The sequence below is a fragment of the Vanrija albida genome, assembly GCF_041260175.1.
Source record: "Vanrija albida strain AlHP1 chromosome Unknown contig_4, whole genome shotgun sequence".
Classification (NCBI taxonomy): Eukaryota; Fungi; Basidiomycota; class Tremellomycetes; order Trichosporonales; family Trichosporonaceae; genus Vanrija; species Vanrija albida.
This window is the reverse complement of record NW_027191423.1, coordinates 1,846,124-1,861,620: the sequence shown is the minus strand read 5'-3', so window position 1 is coordinate 1,861,620 and position 15,497 is coordinate 1,846,124. Positions and strand designations below refer to the sequence as shown.

The window sequence follows — 15,497 nt, the reverse complement described above, 5'->3', positions numbered from 1 at the left end:
GTGCAGATGCAGACGGCGCCGGTGCTAGCGACGCGATAGACCTGTAACACCAAAATGTACTGGATACAATGCGTACATTCTCCTACACTGCTACTTGATTTCAATTTGCTGCTGATTTCTCACATGGTTCGGCGCCTCGTTCGCGCCTCGCGCCTCGCCGCGCCTACTCCCTCTTGCGCACGAGAAGGGGCATCTGCGGGCCGAGCTTCTTCTCACCCACGACGACGGGGCGCTGCACAATCATCCACTCGCGCTCCATCTTGGGGCGGGACGGGAGGGGCTCGAAGGTGAAGCCGCGGATCATGACGAACAAGGCGGCCTTGATCTCGAGCACGGCAAAGCGGTAGCCGATGCAGTGGCGCGCGCCGCCGAGGAACGAGAGCAGGTTGCCAAACACGCCGGGCACCTTCTGCAGGGCGGGGTTGTCAAAGCGGTCGGGGTTGAACTGCTTCGCGTCGGGCCCCCACACGGCCTCGGACGTGTTGACGGCGAGGACCGACAGGAAGATCTCAGTGCCGGCCGGGACGGTGACGCTGTCGAGCATCTTGCCGTCGCGGCCCCTGACTGGGCTGCCGAGGGGGAGGGTCACGTCCTCGATGGGGGTGCGCATCGTCCCGATCACGGGGTTGTCGGTGCGCATGATCTCGCGCACCACCTTGTCGAGGTAGGGCAGGGCCATGAGCTCGTCGAACGTGGGCTCGGGGTCGGGCACGGCCGCGAGCTCGGCGTACAGCTTCTCCTGAATGTCGGGGTGGTACGCGAGTTTCTCGAGGCACCAGCTCAGCGTGCCGCTCGTCGTCTCGTGCCCGGCGAACATGAACGTCGTCATCTGGTTGAGCACCTCCTCGTCGGTCAGCTTCTGATCCTCGCGCAGGTCGGGCTCGGTGTTGGCGCGGATCAGGAGCGAGAGCAGGTCCTTCTCGCCGGCGAGGTCGTCGTCCTGCTTGAGGCCGGCCTCGCGCTCCTTTGCGATGGCGAGCTTCTTCTGCTGGAGCAGTTTCTGCGCGTGTGAGTGGCCGGAATTAGTCGCGGTACTCACCATGCCGTGGGCCGCGGAAATCCGCATGTTCTTCTCGACAATGTCACGGCGCTTGCTGGGCTGCAGGGTGAGTTGCTACCCCACCTACGCCTCGCAAGCTTCCCACTCACAATAATCTTCTTGAGGATCGGGAACCACGCCTCGGCAATCATGAGCGCCGACATGTGGTGCGTCGCATTAGCCATGTCGCGGTACGCGTCCGACAGCTCGCTGCCCGTGTTGCTCAGCGCGCCGAGCTCGACGTTCATGCCGGCCAGGCCGAGGATGTCGAGCGAGAGCTTGTTGAGCGTGTTGAGCACGTCGATCTTGCACGCGCCGGGCACGACGTCCTCGGGCACGGGCGGGGTGTAGCTGGGCGGGTCGGGCCCGTCCCAGTCGCCGCCCGTCTCGACCATGCGGTTCCAGACCTCTTGCAGCTCGTAGCTCTTTGCCCAGAACGGCGGGAGGAGGTTCTTGGTGTGGTTTGGTGAAAAGGCGGGCTGCAGCACGCGCCGCTGGGCGCGATGCTTGTGCCCCTCGGACGAGAGGAGGCCGTTGCCGAGCACCGACTCGAGGATGCGGTTGCTCGACGCCGGCTTTGTGAAGCTGTACGAGTGCTGCAGGATGTATCCGATCGCCTGGAGGTCGCCAGTGGCGATCTGCTTCCTGCCCAGCAGGGCAGTGACCTGCACCGTTGCGCCAAACTCCTTGAACCAGATCGTGTTGTACTCGCCCGGCTGGCCGTGGATGACCTGCAGCATGTTGCCCCAGAGCCAGTTGGCCGGCGCCGGCCCGTTGAGGTTTGCAAACTTTGACGAGCGGGCGCGGACGAGCAGGTAGAGGAAGGCGGCGGCGACGAGCGTGAGCGCCGCGCCGGCCGTCACGGCGACTGGGTGCCGCGTCCAGGCCGGGAGCGCGTCGAGTAGCGGCTCGATGAAGCGAGTCAAGGCGGCCATTGTGGGTGATGTCAAAAGACAAGCAAGGGCTACAGCAATGTCAATGCGCTGTAGTCGATTGGATGAGGGACAGGTCGAGCTGTCCGGCTATTGAAAGCGTCCATAGTCTTTATGCCAGTCGCCTCTTGTTGCCTGCTACTACTGCTCCTCGCCGAGTTTGGCGCGTGTGTCGCTCATGTGTCGGTGCGTGGATAGGACGCGGTCAAGACTTGCCGCTTGCTGCGTTGCCTGAGAGATCCACCCATCGACTTGGCATCACTAACGGGCGGGGCGCCAGCCAGGTGACGACTTGTTACTCGGGCATGGTCGTTGGCCGGCCAAGCGCGTGGCACACTACACTCGCCATTCTTTGACCCCGACCGGCCAGGAGCGCCTCGGATGCGCCAAGGCGGCTGGCTACGAGGCGCTTGCGCTCGTCGCCTCGGAAACAGACTCTGCGAGGGCGGGAATGCATGCACCGGGCACGGAGAGAGATGGGCGCCCCGCAGCCCCGGCCCCGGACCCCGCGTCCTCCCCGGCTGCGGCGGCTGTTGCGGCGGCAGTGGCAGCAGCGGTTGCTTTTTCCCAGCCGGCGAGCCGGCGGGGCAACGCCGGCTACGGCTACTTGCCTCGGTCGGTACAAAGGCCTAGGCAACCAACGACACGCCACTGCATACCACTCCACGCCATTCACATCGTGGGATGCTCAATGGAGCCTTATCCCGGCGGTTATCCCGCGCACGACCCGGATCTGTCCCGTGGGTTTACATCGACGTCTCCAAGGAACAAAGCTTGCCCACCCACCCGGCAGGCCGGCAGCGTGTTTGATCGTCGACTACAATTACACATCGTCATCAACGCCCAGTCACCCGGTACTCGATGTATCTAAGCGGCGGGTAGAGCACGCCCGTGGTGATGGCGCTGGTGGTCAGCGGGGCACCAGAGCAGTGCGCCACCTACCTCATCTCGAAGCCCAGGTCGCCGCCGTACTCGCCCAGCGTGGCGGCCAGCGGGCCGATGTACCACGTCTGCGCCATGGACACGACGGCGAGGCCAGCGCCCGCGGCGCACGAGAAGATGCCTGCGACGCCGACGGGGAGGCGCTTGATATCGTGGTATGCCTGGCGTGAGTGCTAGCCCTAGGCGCCACCCACGTTGAGGTCATAGCCGCCGGGAATGACGAACTGGCGGAAGATGAAGTGCTCCTCGGCGACGACGACAATCTGGGTGGGATTAGTTCCGCCCGATAAGCGCTCGGATAGGGCTCACGAAGAAGGCAATCCAGTCTGGAAGGGTCAGCGGCGCCCGAACGCCGAAACTTACATCCGAGAATGGCCAGGAAGTTGGACAGCACCGTGCTGAAGTGCTCCCGGCCGGCGATGGCAGCGACAGCTGGCGGTGTTAGCGAACGCCGAGGACACGGCGCGGCGCCGTGTCATGCCCCGACGCACTGTAGATGACAAAGACGAGCACGGTCCAAATCGCCCTCGGCACCTTCTGGAACACGGGCATCAAGGTCTGGATCGACAGCGCCGCGGAATACGTGTTGGGGATACAGTTTGAGATGATGCTGAAACTGAAGACCACCATGATGAACTTGCCGCCGCCGCCCCACGGCTTGAACACCTCGTTGATGACCCCGCCAGCGTCGCCCTCGGCGAATGCCGCGGCGTAAGCCGGCACCGTCATGAGCACGGCGCCCAGCGTCTCGACAAAGACGAGCGGGATCATGATGCCGAACCACGACATGATGAACACCTTCCACTTGGGATAGTCGACCGGCAGGCGGCTGTTGAAGTCGGCCGCGACGGGCGCCCAGCCCGCCGCCGAGCTGAAGATGATGCCGCCAAAGCTGAGCATGCTGCCCGAGAAGGCGCGGCCCGTCTCCTGCTCGCTGTCCTGGAGGTGAGGGCGGAACCCGGCGTGCCCGCCCAGCCCGTACATGCAGCAGTAGAAGATGAACATGACGATCCACGCGTACCGCTCCCAGTAGTGCATGGCTGGGGTGAGCGCCGGCAGCAGCAGCAGCAACACGCACCATTGTACCCGAAGAAGCAGAGGACGAGGGCCAGGAAGCCGACAATGACGACACTCGCCTCGAGCGGGAGCTTGTCGTTCGAGACGTTGGTGAGCGTCTGCCCGCCGAGAATGACGGCCGTGCACGAGAAGCTGGGGTCAGGGGGGTCACGAAGGCAAGACGTACCCGAGCTGGGTGAGGATGTTGAGGATGCTGAAAATCGACGCGCCGACATACCCCACGCTGTACCGCGTGATCACCATTGTTCGCATGCCCGTCTGCGGGCCGAGCGTGGCGATGAACCCGACGCAGGCAGCGCCAAGAACGTTGAAGACGACGATGCAGGCAACGGCAGAGCGGAGGGTGAGGGTGAAGAAGGCTTGCGCGAGCATCTGGTGGTCGTGTGAGCGGTGTTTTGGTGGGGTAGACGCGCGGGTCTCTGCTGCCACTATCGCTGTTGCCTCTCGCCGGCCGTCGCGGCCTGGAGAGACTCTGTCGCCATCGCTGTCCACGATCTGGAGAGGCTCTGTCGCCATCGCCGTCTCCTCTTGCCCCCAGCCAAACGCGACCCCCACCCCTGATAACCCGCACACTCACACCAACAGGCACGGTCGACACGGCGAGGTTGACGCTCCACCAGAACACGAGCAGCCCGATGGCATGCTTAGACGAGCGCTCGTCCTCGGGTACGCGCTGGCGGGTTAGCCTAGCGAGATATCAAAACCCACCTCGATGCCGCGCGCCTCGACGCCGTTGCTGAACGCCTTATCGAGGAAGCGGAACAGCGGGCTCTTGTGCCTCAGCTCGTCCTCGCGCTCCGCCTCGGCCTCGACGACCGGCGCGCCGACATCGATGTCGTCCCGGGCCTGCTGTCAGCTCCGCCAAGCCACCAACGCACCAAGCCCGCCCGCTGCTCAAGATCAATCTTCTCAGACGACATGGTGTAGTGAGTGGGGTCAGTCTCTCTCGCCAAGGCGGACTAAATATTTGCTGGCTATTCTTGTTCAGCAGGTCAGTTCCGCGGCTCGCTTGCCCAAGTGAGCCCCGCAGCGGGGGCGCGCGCGAGGTGCAGACAGGCACTCGGCTACCTCGGGACGCACGCGGGTCAGAGTGCACCACATGGGCGCTGGTCTGTCGTGTTGATAAGGTGGAGCCTGGCGGTGTGAGGCCGCGCGCAGTCTAGAGATGTAAATAGACACGAGCAGTCAGGAAGTCGAGCCAAACTAACTCGGTCTCGCCCCGGTCACGCCGGACAAGTCAGATTGGCTGGCGACGACGGAAGCAAATTCTCGGCATCGTCATCGGCCTCCGACGGACGAGTAGGGCGGCCTGACCCGCTCGCTTGCTCGGCGCCGGTCATCCTCCGACCTCCGACGCCGACCAAAGACTCGTGTCCGAGTGCTTCAATCGCGTTGACGACAACGACAGCATCTTGCCACTCCCACACCACACGCCTATCGCAATCAGATAACCCGTGGCCCGCTCCCTTGACAATGTCTTTCCAGCCCCCGGACGGCGACGCCACCGCCCAGCCAGAACGCGTCTCCAACATCGCCTCGGCATCGGCAACCTCGGCGTCACCCACCACGCCGCCGCTGCAGAGCCAGAGCCCGCGCCTGATACGTGAGTGCAGGCCTTGAACACGCTGACCCGTCCAGTCGATGCGCGCCCATTGCCAAAGTACGTCGCGTCCTCCACCTTCCTCCGCCTTCCTCCCCTTCCCCCCCTCCCCCAGTTACTAACGTCACCCGCCAGAGGCGCCGCCTGCTCAGCATGCAAGGAACGCAAGATCGTAAGGTCCCTTCCCTTCCCCCGCTGATACCAGAAATGCTCGGCCCAAAAACCACGCTGCACAAACTGTATCAGATTCGGACGGCAGTGCGAGTATCCCGGCAAGAAGGCGCCCCGGCGCAGCGGCATCGCGCGGACCGCGAGCGGCGACGCGGGCTTCTCCCCGATGGAGATGGATGCGCCCCGCCCCTCGGCGCTGTTCATCGCCCCCGAGCCCGTCCACCACGAGACACCGGCCACCGCGCTGCCGGCCCCTATACCCGCCCGCAGCATCTCCACCGCGGCGTCACACAACCACGAGCACCCCCGAGACCCGCTCACGTCGACGCACTACGCCGACTGCCCCATAGGACAGAGCATGGCTAAGACGGCCGTGCAGTCCCAGGCCGGCCTGACCCAGCTGTCCTCGCACACCGCACCGCCAGGCCACGAGCCCGTGCCCCCGCCTGTGAGAGCAGCACCGCGCCTCCCCCCACCGCCTCCGGCTGCCGCCCTCTCCTCGTTCTTGCCTTCCCTCGGCGGCAACCTCGAGGACGACCAGGACCTCCCTGCCCACTGGAACCAGGTCGACTTCTCGTGGCTCCTCAACCTGCCTACTGAAGGCTCGACGGACGTCGGCGACATGGACCCCGAGACCGAGGAGCACTGCTACCGGCTGTACTTCTCCAACCAGCGTGCCACTGGGCTGGAGATGAACGTGAGGAGGTTCTACGAGCGACTGAAGAGCCAAGTGCCGCAGGAGCGGCCACATTCTTCGCTTCGCAATGCCATGGTGAGTGCAGGCAAGCCCGGTAGAGGCTGTCGCTCGCTGACTGGTGGTCTTAGTTCCTGGTCGCGTGCCGCGCGTCGCCATACGAGTACATCCGCCTGCAGGAAGACGCCTTCCTCCAAGCCGCACTTGCCGGCATTGATGAGGGCGTGCAGCAGGTCCGCTCGCTCCCGTTTGCCTTGTTCGACGTCATGCGTGCCTCGGTGCTCGTCACGGAGTGGTTCTGGCGACAAGGTCGCCACTCTGAGGTAAGCTGGCCATCAGACGCGTGGAGCTTACTCCCCAGGCAGTCATCATGGCTTCAAAGGGCTGCCGATCAGCCATTGCCTCGTGCTACGACCAGATTTGCTCGTCCAAGCAGCTGCCAGAAACACCATTCATGAACCTCCGTCGGAGGCGACAGCCGCGCGACCTGATCCCGGGCGACTGGGCAGGCCTGGCAGAGCGCATCTACGGCTTGTGAGTTGGCCAGACAAGATTCCAACTAACGCCCAGTTGGTCAGTGGCGCTGCTCGACATGTCGGCGGCAGTCGCGACTGGTATCCCCGGCGACCTCGACCTCGACACCATCCGCACTCCGTTCCCGAAGCCATGGGACTCGTACGGCGCGGCCGATCCCCCACCCGACCAGTTCCTCTGGGACCTGTTTGACCCGGCGTTTGTGCCGCCCGAGCACGAAGCGGACATGACACGGCTGACCAAGGCGACGGCGCTGCTCCACTACGCCGTGTTCAAGGTGCACGCCCACGCGAATGACGGGTGCCAGTGGCCCGATGCCCCGAGGACGCCGTTTGGTCAGGCCGTCGGTGTGCAGCAGGCGCGGAAACTCATCGAGTCGGCTATCCAACGGTTCGTTGCGCACTTGCCGGCCGAGTGCAAGACGACAGCGGTGAATGGGGAGGGAGAGACGGTGATCAGCTCGGCTGCGGCGACCTTGGTGAGTGCGGCACGTGGAGCGCGGCTGATACCCAGAACATCCTCATCCTCACGGCCAAGATGTTCCTGTACGACTCGAACAGCTACGACACGCCGAACCCAAAGGCGCTGTACTATGCGCGACAGTGCGTCGACATTATCCGGCTTCTTGACCCGAACGTGAGTCACAGATGGCAGTGGGCGACGCTCACGCGCGCAGCAACTCGGCTCCCTCGGCGTCACGATCCAGATCCTGTGGATGCTGGTCGGCAAGATCCTCACCCGCGAGGTCAAGCGGCTGCGCCGCGACGGCGAGGACCTAGCCATCCCGGCGCTCGAGAAGGACATCGAGGTGATCCTGGCGGCGATGCGCAAGATTGGCGAGGTGTCGATTCTCATGTGGGTAGGGGTGCAAGAAGGTTCACTGACCCGTCAGCCTGCTCGAGGCCGAACGGCTCGAGCTCATGCGGCACGGCCCGCCGAGCGACGTCGATCCCGCGGAGCTAGCGCAGCGCGACGCCGAGATGACGGACGTGGTCGAGCCGACACCGGTGTCGACCGGCGTCACGCCCCGGTGAACTATGCACTGCCATACCAGCTACAGCTATACTATGATAACACGAAGGCCCCGCTAACCCTGATCTGCACTCCGTACCTCTACACTCCGCCCCCGTACCCGGCCAACAGGCGCTCCTTGAGGATCCAGTCCTCCATCATGTCGTCTAGCCGCGCGCCGGCCTTGGCGCCAGCTACTACCTCCCTCGCGCGTGCCTTGAGCTTGGCCCTGTCCCCTGCGAGCACGTACAGCCGCTTGCGCTCACTCGGGCCGAGCACGCCGGCCGGCGCGAGCAGCTCGAGGACGCGTACCAAGAGCTCGGGCGGGAGGCGTGGGGCCGCGCCTTGGTCTGCCGGTCGCGAGAACAACGACCACGCCCCGGGCCGCGCGTTAGTCGCGCGCATCACCACTCGGGCGGGCACGAGCGTGTCCTTGACCGCGCGGCGCGCCAACCTCCCCGGGCGGGCGTTGTCGTTGAGGCGCTTCTCGACGGCATCGCAGCCCTCGTCGCTGACGAAGCCCTTGAACCCGTCGCTCGGGTGGCAGCTCCCCCCAGCCCAAAACCCGCGCCCGTCCGGCGCGCACACCGTCCCGCGGCACATGCAGAAGTGGTGCAGCCCGCGGTGCTGGCCTATCCTGGCAGCGAGGGGGCCCAGCGTCGCCTCGGACGGCGGCGCGCCGTCCCACTCGTTGGCGGGGTGCTTGAGCCCGGAAAAGCTCAGCGCGTTGAGCGCGGCCCCCCGGGTCGCGAGGTAGCCCCCGATACTGGGCACGGCGTCGGGCTCGAGCTTGTCCGCCACGATGAGGGTGCGCAGGCTCGGCATGTTGAGCTGGTCGAAGAAGTGCGCCTGCATGTCCATGTTGCACCCCGACGAGGCGAGGTGCACGACGAGGTGGGTCAGGGGGGCGAGGTTGAGCGCGGCCGTGATCCAGCGCGCGACGATGGGCTGGGGCGTGAGCTTGGGCGGGGGGGAGGGGAGGTGGGAGTGGAGGGGAGGGGAGGTCAGGACTCACCCCAGTCGCCGAGAAATCGCACTTGCCAGAGAGCACGACGCTGTCCATCCCCCGCGCGAGGGCATCGTACCCCGGCCACGTGGGCACGGTGGTGAGTCCCAGCCAGCTGTCGCCGGCCGCGAGGGCGCGCACGGCAGCGAGGGGGTCGGGCCGGCCCCAGCCGCGGGCAGCTGGGGCTGCGACGGCGAGGATGAGGATGTCGAAGGCTGGCGCGTTAGCGGGCGGGCGGGGGGAGGCGCGTTACGAGGAGGAGGGGGACGTACAGTGCTGGCACATGGTGCTGGGGTGCTGGTGTGCGCGTTCCGCGTTATATGTTCATGGTTTGTGGGCGGCGAGACGAGAGGTTGGAAGTTGAAGCAGTGCGCAGCGGTGCGATCAACAAAGGGTCGCTGGAGGTGGAGGTGGCGGTGGCGGTGACGGCAACGTGGCGGCGCGCGCACGCGACACGTCGGACCGGGCCAGCACTGCACGGACACGCGCATGCATGCATGCCACGTCGCGGCCTAGCGGGCATGCACATCTGCGACATGCGACGCGGACGCGCCAGCGAGTGGCATGGCGTCATGGCCGAAGTCGCGATGGGCGAAGACGTGACTGATTTCTGGCCGGTGGAGGTGGTCGGCAGTCGCGGTGGTGGCCCGCACCCCGCTCCATCTCCCTCCTCCCTCCTCCACCATCCCCGTATCAGTGCAGTGCAAACGCAGCAGTGGCGAAACTCTATCCCATTCATACTCTATGCTAGTCTATCCGAATCCCAAGACAGTGTGTGATTATGCTCTCCGGGCCAGCCGTGAGAGTTGATGTGGTTGTTGTGGTTGTGGTTACGTGTGACCGTTGTGTTTATGTTGTGTTTATGTTGTGTTTATGTTGTGGTTATGTGTGGTGGTGCGCGCGCTCTGTTCCTTTAGAACTTGGGCGGGGTCGGAAGCGGGTTGCTCTCGAGGTAGCGGGTGTAGTTGGCCATCTTGGGCGAAGCAGCAGGCAGGGCCTTGTGCTTGTGGTAAGATGAGACCTCGGCCTGGGCGCGGGTCGGGGCCGGCTTGCGCTGGATGATGTTGGTGGTGGGGGCACGCTCGGTGGCGGCGATGGTGGGGAGGGGCTTGTAGACGTCCGGGATAGTGTACGCGACGGGGACGTTGATCTGGTTGCGGGTCGACGAAACCGACTCGCGCTTGGCCTTGGCGTCGCGCTCGTGGATGGAGGCAATGGCGGCGTCGAGGGCCGAGACGCGCTTGGGCGGCGACTGGATCGAGGAGCGGGCGGTGTGGAAGGAAGCCGTTGAGGCGATCGAGTCGGGGCGCGAGGCAGCAGTGTGGTACGACGAGGTGGACGACCTAGGCGAGGCCGAGGGGGTGTTGGCGGTCGGGACCGAGTACTGGGCCGGGAGCGACGAGTAGTGCTTGGGCGGGGTGGTGGGTGGAGTCGGGAGGCCCTTGGTAACCTTGAGCGGAGCAGTGCGCGCGAGGCCGGCGTTGTGCTGGGCCCAGGCCGAGCCCTCGGGGTGGGCGACCGACGAGAGGTACGAGTAGTTGACCGCCTGGGCGTGGCACTGGGCCGGGTTGGGGCTCTCCCAGGTCTTGTTGCGGCGGTACCACTCCCAGCAGCGCTCGCAGTTGATCTTGGCGAGGTGCGGGAGGGCGGGGTAGAGGGCGGCGAAGCGGCGAGCGGCGTCGGGGCGGTTGCAGACCGGGCACTGGGGGTGCGCCGGGGGGAGGGTGGGGACAATGTTGAGCTCGACCGGGGTCGGCTTGAAGGTGTTGCTGTAAGTCGAAGTCGACATGGTAAAGGTTGAATGTGACGGTGGGGCTGTAAAAGCGGGGATGGTGGATGGTGATGGACGATGGTAAACCCAATGGGCGATGGAAAGAAAGAGACCGGGGGGCTCTTCGAGCGGGGTTTATATGCACCTCGAGGGGGGGAGGGGGGTCTGTCCTCTGGGGTGGTTGGGAGGCCGGCATGGTGCAAGTGCGATGAGAGTAGAGTCGACGACGAGAGAGGAAACGACAACGACGACGCAACTGGACGCGGTGGTGACGCTTTGGGAAGATTAGCCCAAAGTTGTATTCTGCCACCCGCCCGCCCCAAACGATAAGCCACTGCGAATAGAAAATTTCCTATTACAACCACGCCACCTTCCCGTTCCGTCCACGCCGAGTCCGCACCGTCGCGCACGGCGCATCGGGTCGCGAGCGGACCGATGGCGTCATTGACCACGGGGTGGGTGGTAGCATGTGCGTGGGGGTGCGGGTGTGCATGCGTCGGCCTGGCGTGGTCGGTTGCGCCGCCGGCGGTTGGGGGTGCACGCCACCAAACGCATTCAACCCACCGAGGCATTCGGCTCGGCGTCCCCGCGGCGGCCGCCATCCACTCGCGTCGCGGCACACACGCGGTCTTGAGCATTTTTGCGCAGTCTACAGCGGTCGAGAGAGGCTGCCTCCATGCTTTGGGTTCCGTGCTCACATGGGTTGCGGGTACAGAAATGCATGGACGAGCGCTTACGGTCACTCACATGCGGCTCACCTCGAAATGAATACGAGTATGGTCTTCTATATCACACGAACACGCCCTACTACTAAAGCCACCCCAAACCGTTCAACTACTTGTGGGTCTCGAACCAGTTGCCGATGCGGTGCTGGAGCGAGGTCATGAACCCGGTGAAGGCATCGGTGCGCGAGTCACGGAGCCCCTCAGCGGCGCAGAAACGCGCACGCTCAAGCAGGGTGCCGGCAGTGTGCGCGTACTCGAGCATGCGCATGCACTGCGTGTGGGAGATGACAGGCACGCTGCCAGTCTTGCCGTCGGCCGCAGCAAACCGGATGATGTTGGCACGCACCTCGTCCGGGAGGTCCGAGTAGTGCACGCGAGGCTTGGGGGAGCTGTCACGATTAGCCCCAGTCACCGCCAGGTCACTCACTTGGGGTCGCGGCCACCGCGGAGGACATGCGCAGCGGTGAGAGCGCGGGCACCCTGCCCCACAATCTTGGAGTTGCGGGCCTCGTTGGTGGAAAGGAGACGCCAGCTCACACCCACGACCCTGTCTCCCATGACGACGCGTGGGTGAACACCACAAGTGCACGGGCTTGTGCAGAAAATAGCAGCCCCGGCATGGGCGGTGACGAAGAAGTCTTCAAGGTTCTTGTTGTTCTCCAACTCGATGGGAGCACGCCCGTATGCCTTTGCACGATCGAGACAGGTGTCTTTGCCGTTAGGAGGGGGCGCAGGTCCACCAACGCCGTTGTGGATAGAAGACCTGTTGTCGAGGATAATCTGGAAGACTTGGAGGCCCTTGCTACGTGGAGAGCCGAGGAACTTGAAGACACAGTTGGGCAGGCCGTCCGTGGCAGACTCGATGTTCTCGAGGGTGAGGCGGCGGAGGAACGGGTTGTTGATCGTGTTGAGGAGGAAGAACACGGCCTTGATGACCTCGGTGTTGACGTTGAAGTGGAAGTTGAAAGAAGCCCACTTGACCAGCGACGTGTTGAGTGCAATCAGGATCTTCACCATGACGAAGTGGAAGATGTCGACCTGAGGTGTCAGAGTAGTGCCGAACCCCGACGAACTTACGTCGGTAGTGGACACGTGGTAGGTGTGCTCCGCGATCAGCTTGACGACCTCGTTGTCGATGTTGGTCAGGTCGGCGAAGCTGTTGTGGTAGGGGTAGGTAGTAGTCATATTGTGGTCGTCGCCAACGGGCACGACGAAGCTGTCGGCGCCGGTCGGGTCGAGGGGGATGGCCTTGAGGGTGAGCTCTAGGGTCTCGAGTGCTGCTGGAGGTCAGCGGGGTGCGTGAGGGGAGGGGGGTGCACGGCGGGGGCTCACGGATGCTGTCGGAGGCCTTGGGGGCTGGGTTGGCGGAGACCATAGCGTCGTTGGTGGTAGTGCCGACCATTGTGTTGGATGTGGGATGGAGTGCCGAACGGCGAGCAGCGAGGCTTAAGAAGTAATGGCTGGGTGCGAGGTTGCATCCAGTCATGGGTGCAGGAGCGAAGTTTCGCGCCAGTACGGCACGCGACACGCAGAATGGAGGAGGATTGTGGGGGCGAGGACGACGACGACAAAGATGAGCGGGGATGTGTGCCGCCAAGGCGAGGATGCCGTCCACTGGCGGGTAGGGTGGAGAACGCAACGCTCAGAGTGGGCTATCTCTGGCACTAAAAGTGGGGTATCAGCGCCGCCGCGCGTCCTGGCGCCGTCACGCGCGAGAGCGATACTGCCACCGACGCCCCCCATCCAACAAAGGGCCCTTGTCCCACTCCCACGGCGGCGTCCCCAACCCCTTTGCTTCTCGGACCCAGATGTAATTTTACTCGATTTATGGGCCCCACACACGAAACAGCAGCGCCTCGTGTCGTCTCCTTGAGGGGTGACGGGGCGAGGGAAAACGCATGGCGGTGTCGTCCGCCAGGCGGAAGGACGCCAGTGCGGTGTGCGGGCGTCGCAAGCATCCAGACAGCCCTCAATCTTCTGTACGTGCCCCTCTCATCTCTTTCCAGCTCCAGAAATTATTGTCCGTGCATGCGCAGGCGGGGGCGACCCGGCCGCCGACCACCGCCGCCGCCACCGATCCTCGGTGGCGCAGACATGCCAATTCCCCCGCTCCGCCCAACTCACCGCAGCTGCCCGCCGCCCACGCCCAGATAACGGAGATTAATGCGCCCCGTGCTGCGGATGAGTGTGTGGTCTTGGCGAGGTCGCCATCCTGGCGAGGACAGCAACACCCCTTGTCATCCAGTCATTTTACTCGAGTCCTCCGACTCCCACCCACCGTCCATTGGTCAGCCCCCTCGCTTGGGGCAGGCGTCGGTGCTACACACACACACTGCCTTCTACTGCGCTCCCACAATAGACGAACTCTCACAACCCCCCACACTCGCAGCGCCTCGCCCCCATTCTCGCCGCCGCCGTTCTCACCATGCCCCCATCCTGCCCCGTCTGCACCTCTTAAAGCGCCTTCGGAGCGCATTGTCCACCCCTCCCTCCCTCCCTCTCGCCATGGCCCTGCTCGCCGAGCTCGTCTTCCGCCTGCACGTCAAGCCCGTCCTCGACACCAACCTCGTGCGCGGCCAGCCCCTTGCCCCGCTCAAGGCTTTCGAGGCCACGTACCCGAGGCGCGTCGACCTCAAGAACGACATCTTCTACCTCACGCCGCCTAACCTCCACCTCCTCGGCGTGGGTGATGACTCCGAGCCCGCTGACGGGGAGCACACGCCGTTCTTCAGGGGCCTCATCGCCGCGGTGAACACGTCGGCCATCCGCGAGCTCTGGCTCGACGCGCCCCTCCTCCCCGCCCACGATGAGTACCGCCGCCACGTGGTCAACTTCGTCACCCTCTTCCTTGACCGCCTGCGCAACCCCGCCCTCTCGACCCTCCTCGTCGCCAACGCCCCCCTCCACCGCATCCACGATAACCTCGTCAGGTACCTCACGTGCTCTCGCAGCTTCGGCCTCCACTTCCTCGTGGTGTGCGGCAAGGGTCAGGCGGTCGACTTCTGGACCGAGTGGCTCACCGCTAAAATCGCCACCCGCAACGGGGACCTCCTCCAGATCAGGGTGTGCAACTGCGACGTCCCTTTCGGCGGCGAGTGTGTATGTGTGGCCACTCCCATCTACAGGCATATGGGGTATAGCCAGGTGCTCGTTGCCAACGGCAAGATCAGCCTCATGGCTCTCAGGGCTGCAGTCAAGGTTATGATCGTCTGCCATTCGATCTTTCAGCCGTACATTCTCAGTAGGGCGAGCGCATCTTTTCTGGCTAGCCCACTCAATGACCCCTGGGCTGCGGTCGCCCCACACTCTCGCCCTCGGGGTTCGCGTTCCAGCTTCCACCGCCTTCCACTCGAGATCATCGGCAAGATCATGTCATTCTACACCATCCCGAATGTTACCAACAAGCCGACAAAGCAGGAAGTCCTCAACTTCCTCCGCCCCTTGGCCGTCACCCCGGCCCCCCGCAACCAGACGACTGTGTCCATCCAGTTTTCGAACCAGTGGATCGACGACCTCGTCCATCCCGTCAACACTCCGCCTTGGGTGCCGCCTCCTGGTATCCCACCCCTCACTGAGAACCACATCACCCGCATCATCAAGTACGCGTCCCGCCACGGCGCCTTCCGTCGCATGGTCGATGCGCTCGGCAACGGTGAAGGGGCGCTGGGCTACAGCCGTGCCGCCAACAGGCTCGAGTTCTACAAGCAGGTTTTTGTCACTCCGGCCCTCGTGCCCCCACCCATTACCGTCGTGGACGAGGCGTCCACTGCCACCGGGATGATCACCTCCGCTTCTCGCAGCTCGACCTCCAACACCTCCGTGACTCACGCCGTCCGCGGAGCCGAGGTGACCGGCTACTTCGTTCCCTCCTCGGCGAGCAAGTGAGCTAGCCCCCGTACGCGGCGACGCGATTCATCAGCATCGATATCATTGAAGGTCCTATTAGCTGCAACATTCCATGCATATGCGGCAGAGTGGTATGTATTCATAACATG

At 64.3% G+C, this 15,497-nt stretch overlaps 7 protein-coding genes across 7 annotated transcripts; 2 read left to right on the top strand and 5 right to left on the bottom strand.

Moving 5' to 3' along the window:
* Positions 1-163: 163 nt before the first annotated feature.
* Q8F55_005454 (uncharacterized protein) lies at positions 164-1,974 on the bottom strand (the record flags this gene model as incomplete). The annotated part of the gene is made up of 3 exons (XM_069353943.1): positions 164-1,000; positions 1,040-1,099; positions 1,150-1,974. The coding sequence occupies 3 exons, from the start codon at positions 1,972-1,974 to the stop codon at positions 164-166; spliced, it is 1,722 nt and encodes a 573-aa protein (XP_069208585.1).
* Positions 1,975-2,807: 833 nt separating this feature from the next.
* Q8F55_005453 (uncharacterized protein) lies at positions 2,808-4,910 on the bottom strand (the record flags this gene model as incomplete). The annotated part of the gene is made up of 11 exons (XM_069353942.1): positions 2,808-2,874; positions 2,914-3,074; positions 3,108-3,176; positions 3,223-3,239; positions 3,277-3,345; positions 3,405-3,953; positions 3,992-4,122; positions 4,157-4,362; positions 4,568-4,663; positions 4,699-4,836; positions 4,869-4,910. 11 exons carry the CDS (start codon positions 4,908-4,910, stop codon positions 2,808-2,810), a joined length of 1,545 nt encoding a protein of 514 aa, XP_069208584.1.
* Positions 4,911-5,927: 1,017 nt separating this feature from the next.
* On the top strand, positions 5,928-8,023 carry Q8F55_005452 (uncharacterized protein; the record flags this gene model as incomplete). The annotated part of the gene is made up of 7 exons (XM_069353941.1): positions 5,928-6,533; positions 6,587-6,778; positions 6,817-6,989; positions 7,026-7,467; positions 7,503-7,625; positions 7,666-7,844; positions 7,882-8,023. The coding sequence occupies 7 exons, from the start codon at positions 5,928-5,930 to the stop codon at positions 8,021-8,023; spliced, it is 1,857 nt and encodes a 618-aa protein (XP_069208583.1).
* Positions 8,024-8,102: 79 nt separating this feature from the next.
* Q8F55_005451 (uncharacterized protein) lies at positions 8,103-9,291 on the bottom strand (the record flags this gene model as incomplete). The annotated part of the gene is made up of 3 exons (XM_069353940.1): positions 8,103-8,948; positions 9,016-9,221; positions 9,279-9,291. 3 exons carry the CDS (start codon positions 9,289-9,291, stop codon positions 8,103-8,105), a joined length of 1,065 nt encoding a protein of 354 aa, XP_069208582.1.
* Positions 9,292-9,919: 628 nt separating this feature from the next.
* Q8F55_005450 (uncharacterized protein) lies at positions 9,920-10,795 on the bottom strand (the record flags this gene model as incomplete). Its single annotated transcript, XM_069353939.1, has 1 exon — positions 9,920-10,795. One exon carries the CDS (start codon positions 10,793-10,795, stop codon positions 9,920-9,922), a length of 876 nt encoding a protein of 291 aa, XP_069208581.1.
* Positions 10,796-11,611: 816 nt separating this feature from the next.
* Positions 11,612-12,904, bottom strand: Q8F55_005449 (uncharacterized protein; the record flags this gene model as incomplete). Its single annotated transcript, XM_069353938.1, has 4 exons — positions 11,612-11,891; positions 11,930-12,540; positions 12,580-12,779; positions 12,835-12,904. The coding sequence occupies 4 exons, from the start codon at positions 12,902-12,904 to the stop codon at positions 11,612-11,614; spliced, it is 1,161 nt and encodes a 386-aa protein (XP_069208580.1).
* A 1,103-nt stretch (positions 12,905-14,007) lies between these two features.
* On the top strand, positions 14,008-15,387 carry Q8F55_005448 (uncharacterized protein; the record flags this gene model as incomplete). The annotated part of the gene is made up of 1 exon (XM_069353937.1): positions 14,008-15,387. The coding sequence occupies one exon, from the start codon at positions 14,008-14,010 to the stop codon at positions 15,385-15,387; it is 1,380 nt and encodes a 459-aa protein (XP_069208579.1).
* Between the last annotated feature and the right edge of the window lie 110 nt (positions 15,388-15,497).